The sequence below is a fragment of the Saccostrea echinata genome, unplaced genomic scaffold, assembly GCF_033153115.1.
Source record: "Saccostrea echinata isolate AGI-Se365-2 ecotype Australia unplaced genomic scaffold, CSIRO_AGI_Sech_v1 ptg000016l, whole genome shotgun sequence".
NCBI classification, from domain to species: domain Eukaryota; kingdom Metazoa; phylum Mollusca; class Bivalvia; order Ostreida; family Ostreidae; genus Saccostrea; species Saccostrea echinata.
The window spans coordinates 9,123,468-9,136,392 of record NW_026889765.1 but is presented as its reverse complement, the minus strand read 5'-3'; the positions used below and the strand labels follow the sequence as shown (position 1 = coordinate 9,136,392).

At 32.5% G+C, this 12,925-nt stretch overlaps 1 protein-coding gene across 1 annotated transcript; it reads right to left on the bottom strand.

Moving 5' to 3' along the window:
- Positions 1-669: 669 nt before the first annotated feature.
- Positions 670-4,869, bottom strand: LOC133188889 (integrator complex subunit 15-like). Its single transcript, XM_061324372.1, has 7 exons — positions 4,814-4,869; positions 4,302-4,514; positions 3,355-3,564; positions 2,610-2,784; positions 1,836-2,273; positions 1,606-1,651; positions 670-1,133 (listed from the first exon to the last, which is right to left on the bottom strand). The coding sequence occupies exons 2-7, from the start codon at positions 4,509-4,511 to the stop codon at positions 1,079-1,081; spliced, it is 1,134 nt and encodes a 377-aa protein (XP_061180356.1). The 5' UTR covers positions 4,512-4,514; positions 4,814-4,869; the 3' UTR covers positions 670-1,078.
- Positions 4,870-12,925: the final 8,056 nt, after the last annotated feature.

Here is a 12,925-nt window from a genome sequence, read left to right as displayed (position 1 = left end):
TTGTACTAACTTTGGTGAAAATTGGCCCAATGGTTCTTGAGAAGAAGTTGAAAATGTGAAAAGTTTACAGACGGACGACGGACAACTAGTGATCAGAAAAGCTCACTTGAGCTTTCAGCTGAGATGAGCTAAAAACAGCAATAATTGTACAATATTGCAGTAACATATACAAATTACTATTTATTCAATTACCCCCGTCTTAAATACAGACCCAAGTTCTCATTGCTCTATTTGGTATCGATAATAAACGCATTTTTATAATCCTTTGATAAGTTTTGTTTGCCTATACACCCTTCCGGTAACCTTAATTCTATTTTTCATCCTTTATGAGTGTGTAGTGGGGAGGGGGGGATAGTAAAGTTGTACATGGCGTTATCTTTTAATGGGAAAATGATTTGCTAAATACAATGTATAACCATGCATCACCTTATAACACTTTTTCATTCAAGATCCTTTGTTGTTTCAAAATCCAAAATCCGTATTTCATCATCAACTCATCACCATTTAACTCAATTTTGTTAAGTGTACAATATTAATCTTTAAATCAGGTAAAATCAACAACTATGCTGTGCAGTTTTCATCATCAGTGATGTTTTTTTTTTCTCGTTTGCAAATTTTAATAAGTTAGCAACATAATTGACTATTGTATTTTTAATATGAATATCTAAATATATAAAATTTATGACACAATAAATCCTAACAACATACAGTAATGTATCTTCAATTCAAAGTTCTATAACAATACTTATTAATATTCAAAATACAAGATGTTCATTCTTTCATCATGCTTTTACACAATTCTCCCTGCTCAGCAGTGGACGTTTGTATGACTCCATTTTTTCAGTTTAGCTGGATTTATGCACCAATATTGCTTGCTGACCTCACAAAAGAACGTTACTAATAATTTTCACTATGACAAGTTGTTTATTGTTTGTCCTAACTATATTATGTTGTCTGTCCTTACTCTGTCATTTTGTCTGTCCTCACTATGTCATTTTGTCTGTCCTCACTCTGTCATGTTGTCTGTCCTCACTATGTCATTTTGTCTGTCCTCACTATGTCATGTTGTCTGTCCTCACTAAGACGTCTCCATGCTCTGGGGAAGATGATGCCTTTGAATGATTTCCAATAATCTGAAAACAGGTCAGACATATCAATTTCTTTTCTCATAAATGGTACAGCCTTAATAACACCGTCATAAATTGGTATTATGAGCAATCTTCATAAATTGATGAAATGAAAAAATTTAAATTTAAAAACTTGTCAAAATTTTCTTTAATGTCAATTGCTTTTCCAAAACTTATCAAGACAAAGATTTACCAGAGATGATATGTATAGACTTGATGAACATTTACACATTTTTCTTAGTTCTAATTACTGTGAAATCACATATTTTTGTGGGGTCAAATCTTTGAGGTTTGAGGAAAAAATATTGGTTCAAGGGGATTTTTTTTCGAGTTTAGAAAAGTGGTGAGTAGTAATGTTAATATAATTTTACATTTCGTGGTGGACAAGAATTTGTGGGTCTCCTCGTACCTCGAAAACAACGATAATTAACCCCCTACAAAAATTAGTGATTTCACATTTATTGTTAACTTATCATACCTATTCTGTGGGAGTATGCTGCAAATTTGTTTAAGACCAAAGAAGCCTGAAAAATAAAACAATTTTTTTTTTTTACAAAAAAAGTTTATTTAGAAGAGACACATTAATTAAGTGGAAGAAGTCTGTTCATATTTAAGCAAATTATCATTGGTTAAATAAGTTTGGTAGTCACTGTTGCAAAAACTTCATTGAAATTAATTCTTTATCAGAAATTATCAAAGTACATGTACCTTTCTCTTCTTTCAGACTCCCTGTCACCATGGCAACCTGAATCACTTGTCCAATCTTTTCTATCAACAAATGCAAAGTTTCTTCACTCCTGCATCCTTTATTCAACTGCATCAAGGCTTGAGACAATGACACAAAATGGGGCATATAAAAGAGAGCCTGATTCAGTTCCATGCTTTTATAAGCTAACAAGCTCTGAAGAATTCCAAAATGGAGCTTAGAGAGAAGACCAAGAACCTCAGTTTTTTCTGTTTCATTGGTCACCTGACACTGTGTATATAAGTGTCCCAGAATGCACCACTGAACGAGGCCCATGAAGGGGCAAGAGAAGTTAGCCTGTATACGTGACAGACGGACGGACTCTGAACACAAACAGGGATCTGAGGAAACCCAATCCGTGATGTATCGGAGTAATGACAGTGGAGGAGGCTTCTGGAAGGCTGAAACAAAGTGAAATATAGCATTTATTACATATTAATTACAGACTTTTATAGGGGTTAGGCTTTTAATAATTGAGCATATTAAGTCAAACAAATAATGAATACATGATTTAACTTCATCTTTAGTTAATGTCTACTTTCATAGAAAAGAATTAACGTAATATGTAGATCTCTATCAAAAGCTGTCAGGTTAAGGCAGTATTTTGCAACTCAATTCATGGGTCAATAATTATCATGGGTCATTCATAATAATAACTCATAATTTCAACATACTGGTACAATACAATTGAACACTAGCTAAATACTTTAAGTTAATAAATTGTAATTTTGTCTTACCATTCCCATCAAATGGGTATATAGTGGCAACAGCTGTGATGAAGTTACATGTGAAGAGGGGTGAGATTTTGGGGAGATTCTGAAATGTCTGACTGACCTCAGGAAAAAGAACACAGTAATCCTCCACAAGACTGTGGGAGAGGTCACAAGCTGCCTTACTGTGACAACCATGCTCCTAAATGGAGAATTAACAATAAAAGACACAGTCTTGTAAACTTCAAGAATATGGAAAAGTTAAAAGCTTACCATCAGACAATACAAATTAGCACAACATATTTTGCTTCAGGACCTTTCACTTCTGTTTAATTTTAGGTTATATTAGTGAGAGACCTCATTTAACCTTTTTGACCCATAATTTGGTATTCAGAGAGCAATCATGGCTAGGATATTCTATTAATTTTTCATGGCTGTATCTTGGTCATGAACAATAGTACATTGTACTAAGTATTGTCCAAGTTAAAATACTTAAATATTAAAATAAATGGCTACTAGGATATTCTATTAATTTTTCATGGCTCTATCTTGGTCATGAATAATAGTACATTGTACTAAGTATTGTCCTAGTTAACATACTTAAAATAAATATTGTTTTTTACAATCAGATTGCTTTATTAAATCATCTAATTCTTTCAAATTGATAAATGCTGGACTTGAAGTAAAATATGGTTGCCATATGGTTTTACAAACAAGAAAGGCAATATTAAATTTCACCCTGGGAAAAAAAAACCCACAAAACTCTTATTACCTGCATCCATAATGCAGCACAGTCCAGTACTGAACTAACACTGACTGATAATGCCATGGACACCAGTTTGGTCAGTAGAATAATTTTGTATGCTTCAGGGGAACCTCCAAAAATGGCATTAAATATACTGTATCTGGACCCCTCATTGGCCTCACTCAGACAACTGCTTAACATTTCAAGAAGCTGCAGCTCCTGAACAGCATTCAATTTCTGTCACATAAAAAAAGTTCTGCTAATAGGAATATGCAGATAGTGAATAACTGTCAATTATAAAAATATACCTTTTCAGCAAAATAATGAAATATTACCTGAAAATCAGACTGTAAGAGAATTACCACCCCAATGCCTAGATTACTGCATTACAAATAGTGTCAAGTCTTTGAAAAGTTAACCAAAGGAACCTTAGGCCATCATTAAAAATATCTTTGTTTCCCCTAACCCGACCCTAAAATCTCAAGTTGGGTAGGTAGGTAGGTAAATAATTTTTTTTCAGACAGCAGCTTTGAAAATACCTTCTGGAATTTAATGGAATAATTCCTTTATAAATAAGAACAGTACAAAAGAAAGCGATTTGTAAACAGAATATCACACAAATGCTGGTGATATATTGTATACAGAATATTGATCATGTTTCTATATTCATGATTAATCAAAACCATGCGACCATTTGTTTTTTATACCTTTACTTCATAATTTGTGAATTTTTATAATATAAGCAAGAGACACTGATTCATACTGTTTTTATGTGCAAAATTTCACAAATAAACTGCACTAATAAAACTTATGGCATACTAACAAAAATCATTATGTTTTCAATGATTGCAAGGAAAATCTAAAATATTTTGGATAAGATTTTAAAAATATGATTTTGATCAAAGTCACAGGATTTAAATTTATAATTACATTCGCAAATGAAAAAACAGTAAAATTTTAAAAATCTGGTTTACCTGTGTACCTCGTCGAGAAGAGGAATTGAAATAGATGTATTCGTGACAGACTTCATAGGCCCAGTTCTCGGAGGCTGACTCTAGACCAGGTATAGACAAACCATGATGATGTGTTGAACCGTCTGAGTAACAGGAAGCCACATACTGCAGGGCCTGCCGGGAGTTCTCAGGAAAATCCAGATAACTTAGTTTCTTCAAGATTTTCGACATTGTCTATGGGGAAAAGGAAAAGGTAAAGAATTGATATACTTTACCAAATGAGAAAATACTGGCAGATTTAATGTTTGAAAATATCCTGGCAGATTCAATTCCCACTTTTATCAAGAGATGATTTATTTTATATATATAAACTAGGTGTCAATAGTTTTCAACTGTGCTATTCAGTCTTAGTTCAGTGTATAGAAGAGTGACAGAGTGAACCGAAGATATGGTTGTAACATGTACTAAGAATTAAAGATATAATTTCCATTATTTACTCAGACTGCGATTTAATGAATACTTGCTGAAAAAACCTTTTAAATGCATCAATTGAATCTTCTTTATGAGGTTATCACAGATTCTGATAAAATGCAAAATTCAGAATTTAATCGCACTGTATACTGGAAATGCTAACAGCACGGTAAATTTAAAATCTAAAAGTAAGGAAATATTCTTCCCGATTTCGCTGTCTAACCATTTTGAATTATTTACACAGTATAGAACTTCAGCTAGAAAGAAATATTTATCCTCGGACCTAAATACTTAATACAGTATGTAAAAGTTCAATTACTTTCCTTCCTAACAGCACTTAGTATCTTTTTGAAGGGGGGGGGGGGGTAGTCCGGAAAAAAAAGAAACTTAATTATAAAAAAAAATTTAAAAAAAAAATTGACAAGCAAAAAAAGGTAAAAGAATAGAAGAGAATCTTTTTGAAGGGGGGGGGGGGGTAGTCCGGAAAAAAAGAAACTTAACTATAAAAAGAATTAAAAAAAAAAAAATTGACAAGCAAAAAAAGGTAAAAGAATAGAAGAGAAAAGAAAAGAAAAATTGTCCAAACTCGAAAATCCTTTCGTTTCGGGGGGGGGGGGGGGGGGGAGGGGGGGACTTATTTCACAACCAAATTTTATTCATACATTACCACATTACGAAGAATATTGACTATGCGCGTAGGTCTACTGCAACAAATAAAGGGGGAGAACAACCCTTTCATTGGACATTCTCAACAGTGAAAGGGGGCCAGACCCCCCTGCCCCCCCCCCCCGCCCCCGATACTATTAATTAATTCTTTATTGCATAATACACCCATATGGGTCAAGCAATACAATTCATAATAAGAAAAAAACGAAGAACAATGAATGTATTTATACAATAGGCGCAATTTAAGTAATTTACTCCTTATATGTTACACCGATGTGGACTTTTTATTTCTTAATTCTAATGATTGTTTTATAAAAGTGAAAACAGCCGGTATAACTTCAATTGTTGGGCTAAGTATATATTCAAGCTTCTGTATGGGTGATTTGAGATAGAATGAGGAACAATTATCTAATATGGTTTTTATAAGTATATTCCTTGCTTGTATATTCAAATTACATTGTAAAAAGAAATGAAATTCATCATCAATAGCATTACATGAAGTGCATAATCTTTGTTGTCGAGGTATTTTCTTATGTCTACCAGTTTCAATCAGTAGGCAGTGGTCACTTGTTCGAAACTTAGTTAGTAATTGTCTATTCTTGAAACTATTTTCAAGCATAAGATATTCTTCCATATTAAGTTTGTGTTTTATTTTACTGTACAAATACAGTTTGGAGTTTTCTGTGAATTTGGATATTTTTTCCATAGTTTTGCCTATATAATTATCTAGTACTTTTTTCTTCAACTTCTTTTTAACCGAATTTCGAATGTTGTCAAATTTTTCATTTTTTTTCCTGTAGTCATTGCTATTTAAATTATTTTCCTTAAATATAGACAGTGCGAGGGTATGCCACGAGTAAAATCCCTCTTCATGCAAAGACATATTGATATTATATGATTCTTCAATCATGGGGTTTACATTCTGAGAGTTTAGTCGTACAAAGTACATCATAACTTGAGTTTTAATAAAAGAAGAAACTGGAAGTCCAGTGGCGGATCCAGAAGTCCATGGGGGGGGGGGGGGTTGAGGCCCGTAGGGCCGAAGGGGGAGGGCATGGGAGGGGCATAGGTGATTAGAAATTTTCTTTAATAATGGCTCCAAATGGTGCATTTTCCAGCATTTTAGATTGAATTAGTTAGTTTTGACCACTTTTTTCTAGTTGTTTTCCAAGACCAACCAACCCAAATTTTCAAGAAAATGAACAAAAAAAAAAACAAAAAAAAAATTTGGGATTATTTTTAACTTCCATGTTAACTTGAAAAATGAGACTTCTTCTAAAGAAAAAAAATTAAATTCAAATCTGATAAAATTAGAAATATCGCCATTTGATATATAATATCCAATTCTTCATTTTAAATGCACGTCCAACACACTGTTGCATGTGAAGCTTTATCTACCAAAATACAACTGCATTATGTGCAATTTTCCAACACTTACAAAATTCGAATTCTGTGTAGAAACCCTAAGTACTTTTTTCAACTACTTGACTATACTGTTCATATAATTTGCAATATAAACAAATAATGATATTTCATATTTAAGAATGAATATAAATTATTTTGGGAAATTGTTGGAATTATTGCTTATTCATTGGGGGGGGGGGGGGATGTAATTATAATTTCTAACATAAATGCACTCTTTAATTCTTTTTTTTTTTACCCACTTACCTGTTTTGAAAAAAAAGTCTTGAAAAACAATCAATAAAAAAGTGACCAATTCTTGTTTTGACAGGACCTCTAATTTATACGCATCAGTTTTACCACAATTCATTATACAAAGTTGTAACCGTTAGTTGGGTTTTATTCAACATCATTCAACTGTAATTAAAAAAAATGCAGATCTTTTGCTTTTTAAAATTGCATTGTAACTTCCATCTACAAAAGGAATACTTTCAATGTGCTTTTTGGTACATGTCACAACGTAAACAACTAGACAGTATACGTCCCTGATGTATTAATTAATTTTTTTTCTAAATAATAATCACAGTTTATTCACGTAGTTCAATAAAGTAACATTCAATTATCGAAGAAAGAAGAAAATTCTCAAAACAATATTACTTCAGCAATACCAAAACAAAACCGTAATAACTATGTGCAGTTTTGGTTGTTGTGTATGACCTTGTGTCTTCACTAGCTGCACGGACTATCATGATCTCTGTACTGTTGATTACCCCTGTGTATTGTGTGCGCTCAAGCGGAAAGGGATTTCGCATGGTGGCTGTATATTTCACCTCTTTGTGTACAACAATGGGCTTGGATAGAGTAGCATTTATGCAATATATTGTTAAAATGACACTTGTAATTTTTTTTTTTTTGATCGGGCGGGAGGGGGGGGGGGGAACCCCCCCCCCAACCCCCCTGAATCTGCCACTGAAGTCTACCTAGTTAACACAATGATGAAATGTTGCATGCTGTTTTGTTGAGTCCTAGAACTGTTTTACAATATCTAGCATGTACTTTTTTCTTGTAAAGCGAGATTATCACATGAGTTGTCATTTTTCATTGCTCTAAGTATTGCTCTGTATGAAGGAAGATAATCATGCATCCATAAACCAGATTTCACTATTAAAGCATAAAATAGGGCGAATAAGAGTGTCAAATAATTTACAAGACAAATTCACAGGTAATTGTGTGAAATTGGAGAAGATTTTTCTTAGGGAGAATATTACTTTTAAACCTTTCTTAGACAGCTCTAATACTCCTTTGTTTAAACTACCTTTGTGATCAATTATTGTTCCAAGGAAATTATATTCTTTTACTTCTTCAAGAGGGTGATTATCATAATAAAAAAAAACAGGAGTTGGCTTATATATTTTTTGAAAAGTTAAAACTTTTGTTTTTGTAGTATTAACAGTTAGTTGCCAATTTAAGCAATAATTCTGCAATTTGTTCAGTGTATTCTGTAAACCAATATGGGACTCTGAGAGCAGAACAAGGTCATCTGCAAAGCTTAACCTAGATACGTGTGTGTGTTTGAGAATAAGTGGATCACATGACTGATCAAATGTGTGTGTCATGTAGATCATTAATAAAACAGTTGAATAATGTTGGACTTAGACTATCCCCTTGTTTTACCCCTCTATCAAGTTTAAAATAATTGGAATGAGTGTTTTCGAATTTAACAGCTGATTCACATGATCTGTACATACTTTGAATAACTTTAAAAATTTTTGACCAATTTGATTGTTCATTAATTTGTATAAAAGGCCATTTTGCCAAACAGTGTCAAATGCTTTGCGCAGATCTACAAAGCATGTATATATTTTTGTTTTATTTCGAACAATATATTTTGTTATTAAAGTTTTAAGAACAAAACGCCTGACTGTTCTAAAGCTAAATTGTTGTTTTGAGAATAATTTATCATAATGTAGCATTAATCTTTTATTAAGTGTAGCACTAAAAAGTTTTGCTATGCAGTTCTGAAGTGAGATACCTCTATAATTATTTAGGTCAATCTTATCTCCAGATTTATAGATTAGAACAATAAATGATTTTCTCCATGCCGATGGGTATTCTCCAGTATGCAATATTAAGTTAAATAGTTTAACTATAGATTTACAAGTAACCACTGAGCTATGTTTTAATATTTCATTTGGAATAAGATCTGGTCCTGCAGATTTATTGATTTTAAGCTTATGAATTAAGTTCTTAACTTCAGTGATGGTAAATGGTTGGTCAGTAATTAGGTTTTCTTCTAAAAAAGTTTTATACTGAGTTATATGATCTTCAATCCTTTTCTGAAACTCTTTATTTTTTTTTAACATATACCTTGAGTCTTACAATGGTTTATAACTTTATTGATGTTAACTAATATGTCTGCTGTATTATTTGAGCTTTTATTTCCTTTGAGAGAATTAAGCACTTCCCAGTATTGTTTGGGGTTTGTTTCTTTCAAATTCAATAATTTATCATATAATTCTTTCTGGAATAAATACTTTTTTTTGTTTTACCATTTTTTTCATTTTTTACAGTGAGTAAAATAATCATGCCTAATTTTTGAATTAAAAGGTTCATTTTTCATCTTAGTTCCTAACATTATCACAGTTTTTTTTCAAATCTTTAAGCTGAGTGTCAAGCCATGGTTTTGTTTTTTTTTTCTTAGCCTTTTTTTCTTACAATTGATGATTTTACAAGATTTCATTGCTAAATCTTGTAAAATTGAATTCAGTGCTTCTGTAGCTTTATCTATACCTTCTGCATTTTGTTCATAATTTGTATTTTCATAAGATAAAATTTGTTCTAATAATTTAGGATCACACATAGCATCTAATAATTTAGTTTCTGAAATATTTTCCCATTTATACGAGCATTTCAGAAATTTCAACTGTAAAGCTCTTGAGCTAGAAGTAACTTCACTATTTAGCTTATTGCACTGAATATAGACAGATATTTGAGCACGATCTGATAAATATGTGGGATCAGATACTTGAAAAAAAATTGTATTATTTAAAAGGTCCACATCTGCCAAAGCATAGTCAACAGTACTAGCTCCATTAGGTTTATAACAAGTAAAATTACCCACAGAATCGCCAACAAATCGACCATTCAAAATACGAACCTGGAAGGCAATGCAAAAATCTAGTAATTGTCTACCCTGAGCATTAAAGACTCTGTCTACCGAGAATCTAGGAATATCATTATAGTTATCTGGTAATAGGTCTTCTAAGTTTGTAGATAAGCAATTATCATTAATAATACAGTCATCATGATCTGAAATTCGTGCATTTAAATCTCCAAGAATAAGAATATTGCAGATATTTTTAGATAATATTTTTGATACTTTTGATACTTCAATTTCAAGTTCAGAAAAATCATCATTGTAGTAGACAGAGTTCACAGGTGGGATATAACAAGCACACACATAAAGAGCTTTTGAAAAATTAAAAAAAGTTTTGTCTAGTTTCAACCATAATCCATTTTCTGAAGATGTTGCATCTTTGATTTCAGTTATTTCCTTATGTAATATAGTTTTATATGCAATGATGATTCCACCACTAAATCTCTTAGATCTTTTTTTCTTCTTTCTACATTTTTGTAAAATATTCTATTGTGGTATAGAAATGTTAGGATCAGTACCTTTCCAAGTTTCAAGAAGTATATTGATGCCATGTTTCAGAAATGATAGAAGAAAAAAAAATCTTCATTGCATTTGTCTCCCAAGCCTTGAACATTCCAAGATGATATTGATAAATCGTGTATATGCATCACTTAATGCAAATATTCTTTAGTACTATATGGCACAATCATGAAACATTGGTGTATCTATTAAAATTATGTAATAAGTAATAATACACTTTCAAGTCCATATACACTAAGAAATATTGTCATCGATATACATATAGAACATGTAATAATACAGTAAATACGTACATCCCCTGTGTACAAATTTTACACATAAAAAGAATCTCCCTAGTTTTACGTATGAAAGAGAGAAATACACTTTAAAATGATGAAACCTAGATTAGTACCCCTGTACATATGAAAAGTAAAAATTTTGAACAAGTGTATTACTAGGTAAGCTGTAGTAAAATATATTATAATATCAAAAATGAAATATTAACTACAAATAACATTATGTGCATGTTACATGTATGAGTAAAATACATGCTTTGTTGATCAATTTAATACATCATTACAAATAACAGAGTAATAGTGGGTATATGGTATACATTCATGTAATTCATGTATGTATGTATGTATGTCATAGCCATATTTTTTAGTTACAACGTAAGAACAACTCATAATTATGGATTAATTATAGTCCAGTCCCAAGGCTAACCGTAAAAGTCTCACATCAATATCGTTTGGAATTCTGTTCGATTCGCGATAGTATGAGCCCCTCTTTTCACCATAATTTCTAGAGCTTTGATAACGGTTCGGAAACCTTCCAGTCCAGGTTCGAGGTATTGTATTTTGACGACGTTGGTAGGGGAAGGAACTAGACTTGTTAAAGGAGGAATCCTTATGTGAATAAATGTCTTCCAATGTTCTCTTCCCAATCTGTTCTGTAAATTGGTGGCTTCTTTCCAAGGTGTTAGCAACATGATCATTTTTCACACCTATTATAGGATTCACAATTTCCTTGATATTTTTCACATATTGACTAGTTCCGATGTGTCTATTTAGATGTATGCCATCAAATAAATGGATGTGGAATCTGTTGCTGTGACTTACATATCTCATCCCCTTCTCTGCACATAGATCCTTCAACATAGCATTAAACTTCTCTCTCCTTGATTCATATATCCTAGATTGGGCTGTATTTTCATAGAATCTTGGTATTATTTCATTTACAACTATCTCACTCTCTGGTAGAAGTTGTTGTGTCCTCTGTACCAAGGCTTCAAAATCCTGAATAACTTCATCTGGGTCTTTATTTTCAAGATCATTAGATCCAATCTGTAATGTGATCACTTGAGCTTTCACTTTTCCCTCCTCTAAGAATTTCATTGCCCCATAAATAGTTTTGTCTCTAAGGGTTGTAACTTTGGTATTCCTGTACTTGTAGATAAGTTTTGGTTTTAAGTCTCGTACAATTGAACTCCCCACTATCCAGATATCGTTTTCATGATTTGCCTTCTCGATAGGTAGTTTAGGAGAAGCCTGGTTCTGTCTCTTTGGAACAGAGTGATCGTTACTTATCTCATCATCACTGGAAACATAATGAACCTTACTTTTTTCTGCATGATCTTTTATTGAGTCCACTGTACTTTCCTTTTCCTGTGAAGTTTTCTGTGCTGTTAATTTTGCTGCCTCGTCAAGCTTGTTTTCTAAATTGTTCACTTTTATGTCAATAACTTGTGTTCTCTGCTTCACTTGTTCAGTTGTAGCATTGTTTTGAATTAACATTTTTTCAAGTTTCAGCTCTCTTTCATTTGCTCTCTTTCATTTTCTCAAGAAGGGACTGTCACGCTCTCCTTCAGAAGTTTTGTCTAGTTTCTTTTCTAATCTCTGAACTGTCTCTGTTAATGCGTTTATTTTTTCACTGTATTTCATATGACACTCAATTAGCTTCATTTCCATCTTGTGAAGAGCATGTAATATTACAGACATAGTTGGTTCATCTTTTTCATTTGTTTTGTTATTCACTTCAAGTTCTTTTGAAACATCAACTTCTGGTTCTATATTATCAACGATCTGATCAAATCCTTTAAGCAATGTCTCACTAGTTTCATCTAAAATTGTAGGTTGACTGTCATTAGGAAGTGTAGATTGACTATCGTCCAGAATTGTGGATTGACTCTCATTTTGAACTGTATACTCACTATCATCTAGAGTTGGTTTTTCAGTTAAAGTCGATTCTCCATCCAGATAGCAAGCTTACCTTGGGCCAACGCAAGCCCAACGGTGAAAATTGCGTTGGCCCTCTGTCAGTTTTATGCGTTGGCCCAACATCATCTTGCTCATCGGCCCTACGTTCAACCAACATGTTGGCTCGACGTTGGGCCAACATTCAATGGTTGGTTATCTGGCATTGGCCCAACAATGGCCCAACGTTTAACTTCCTG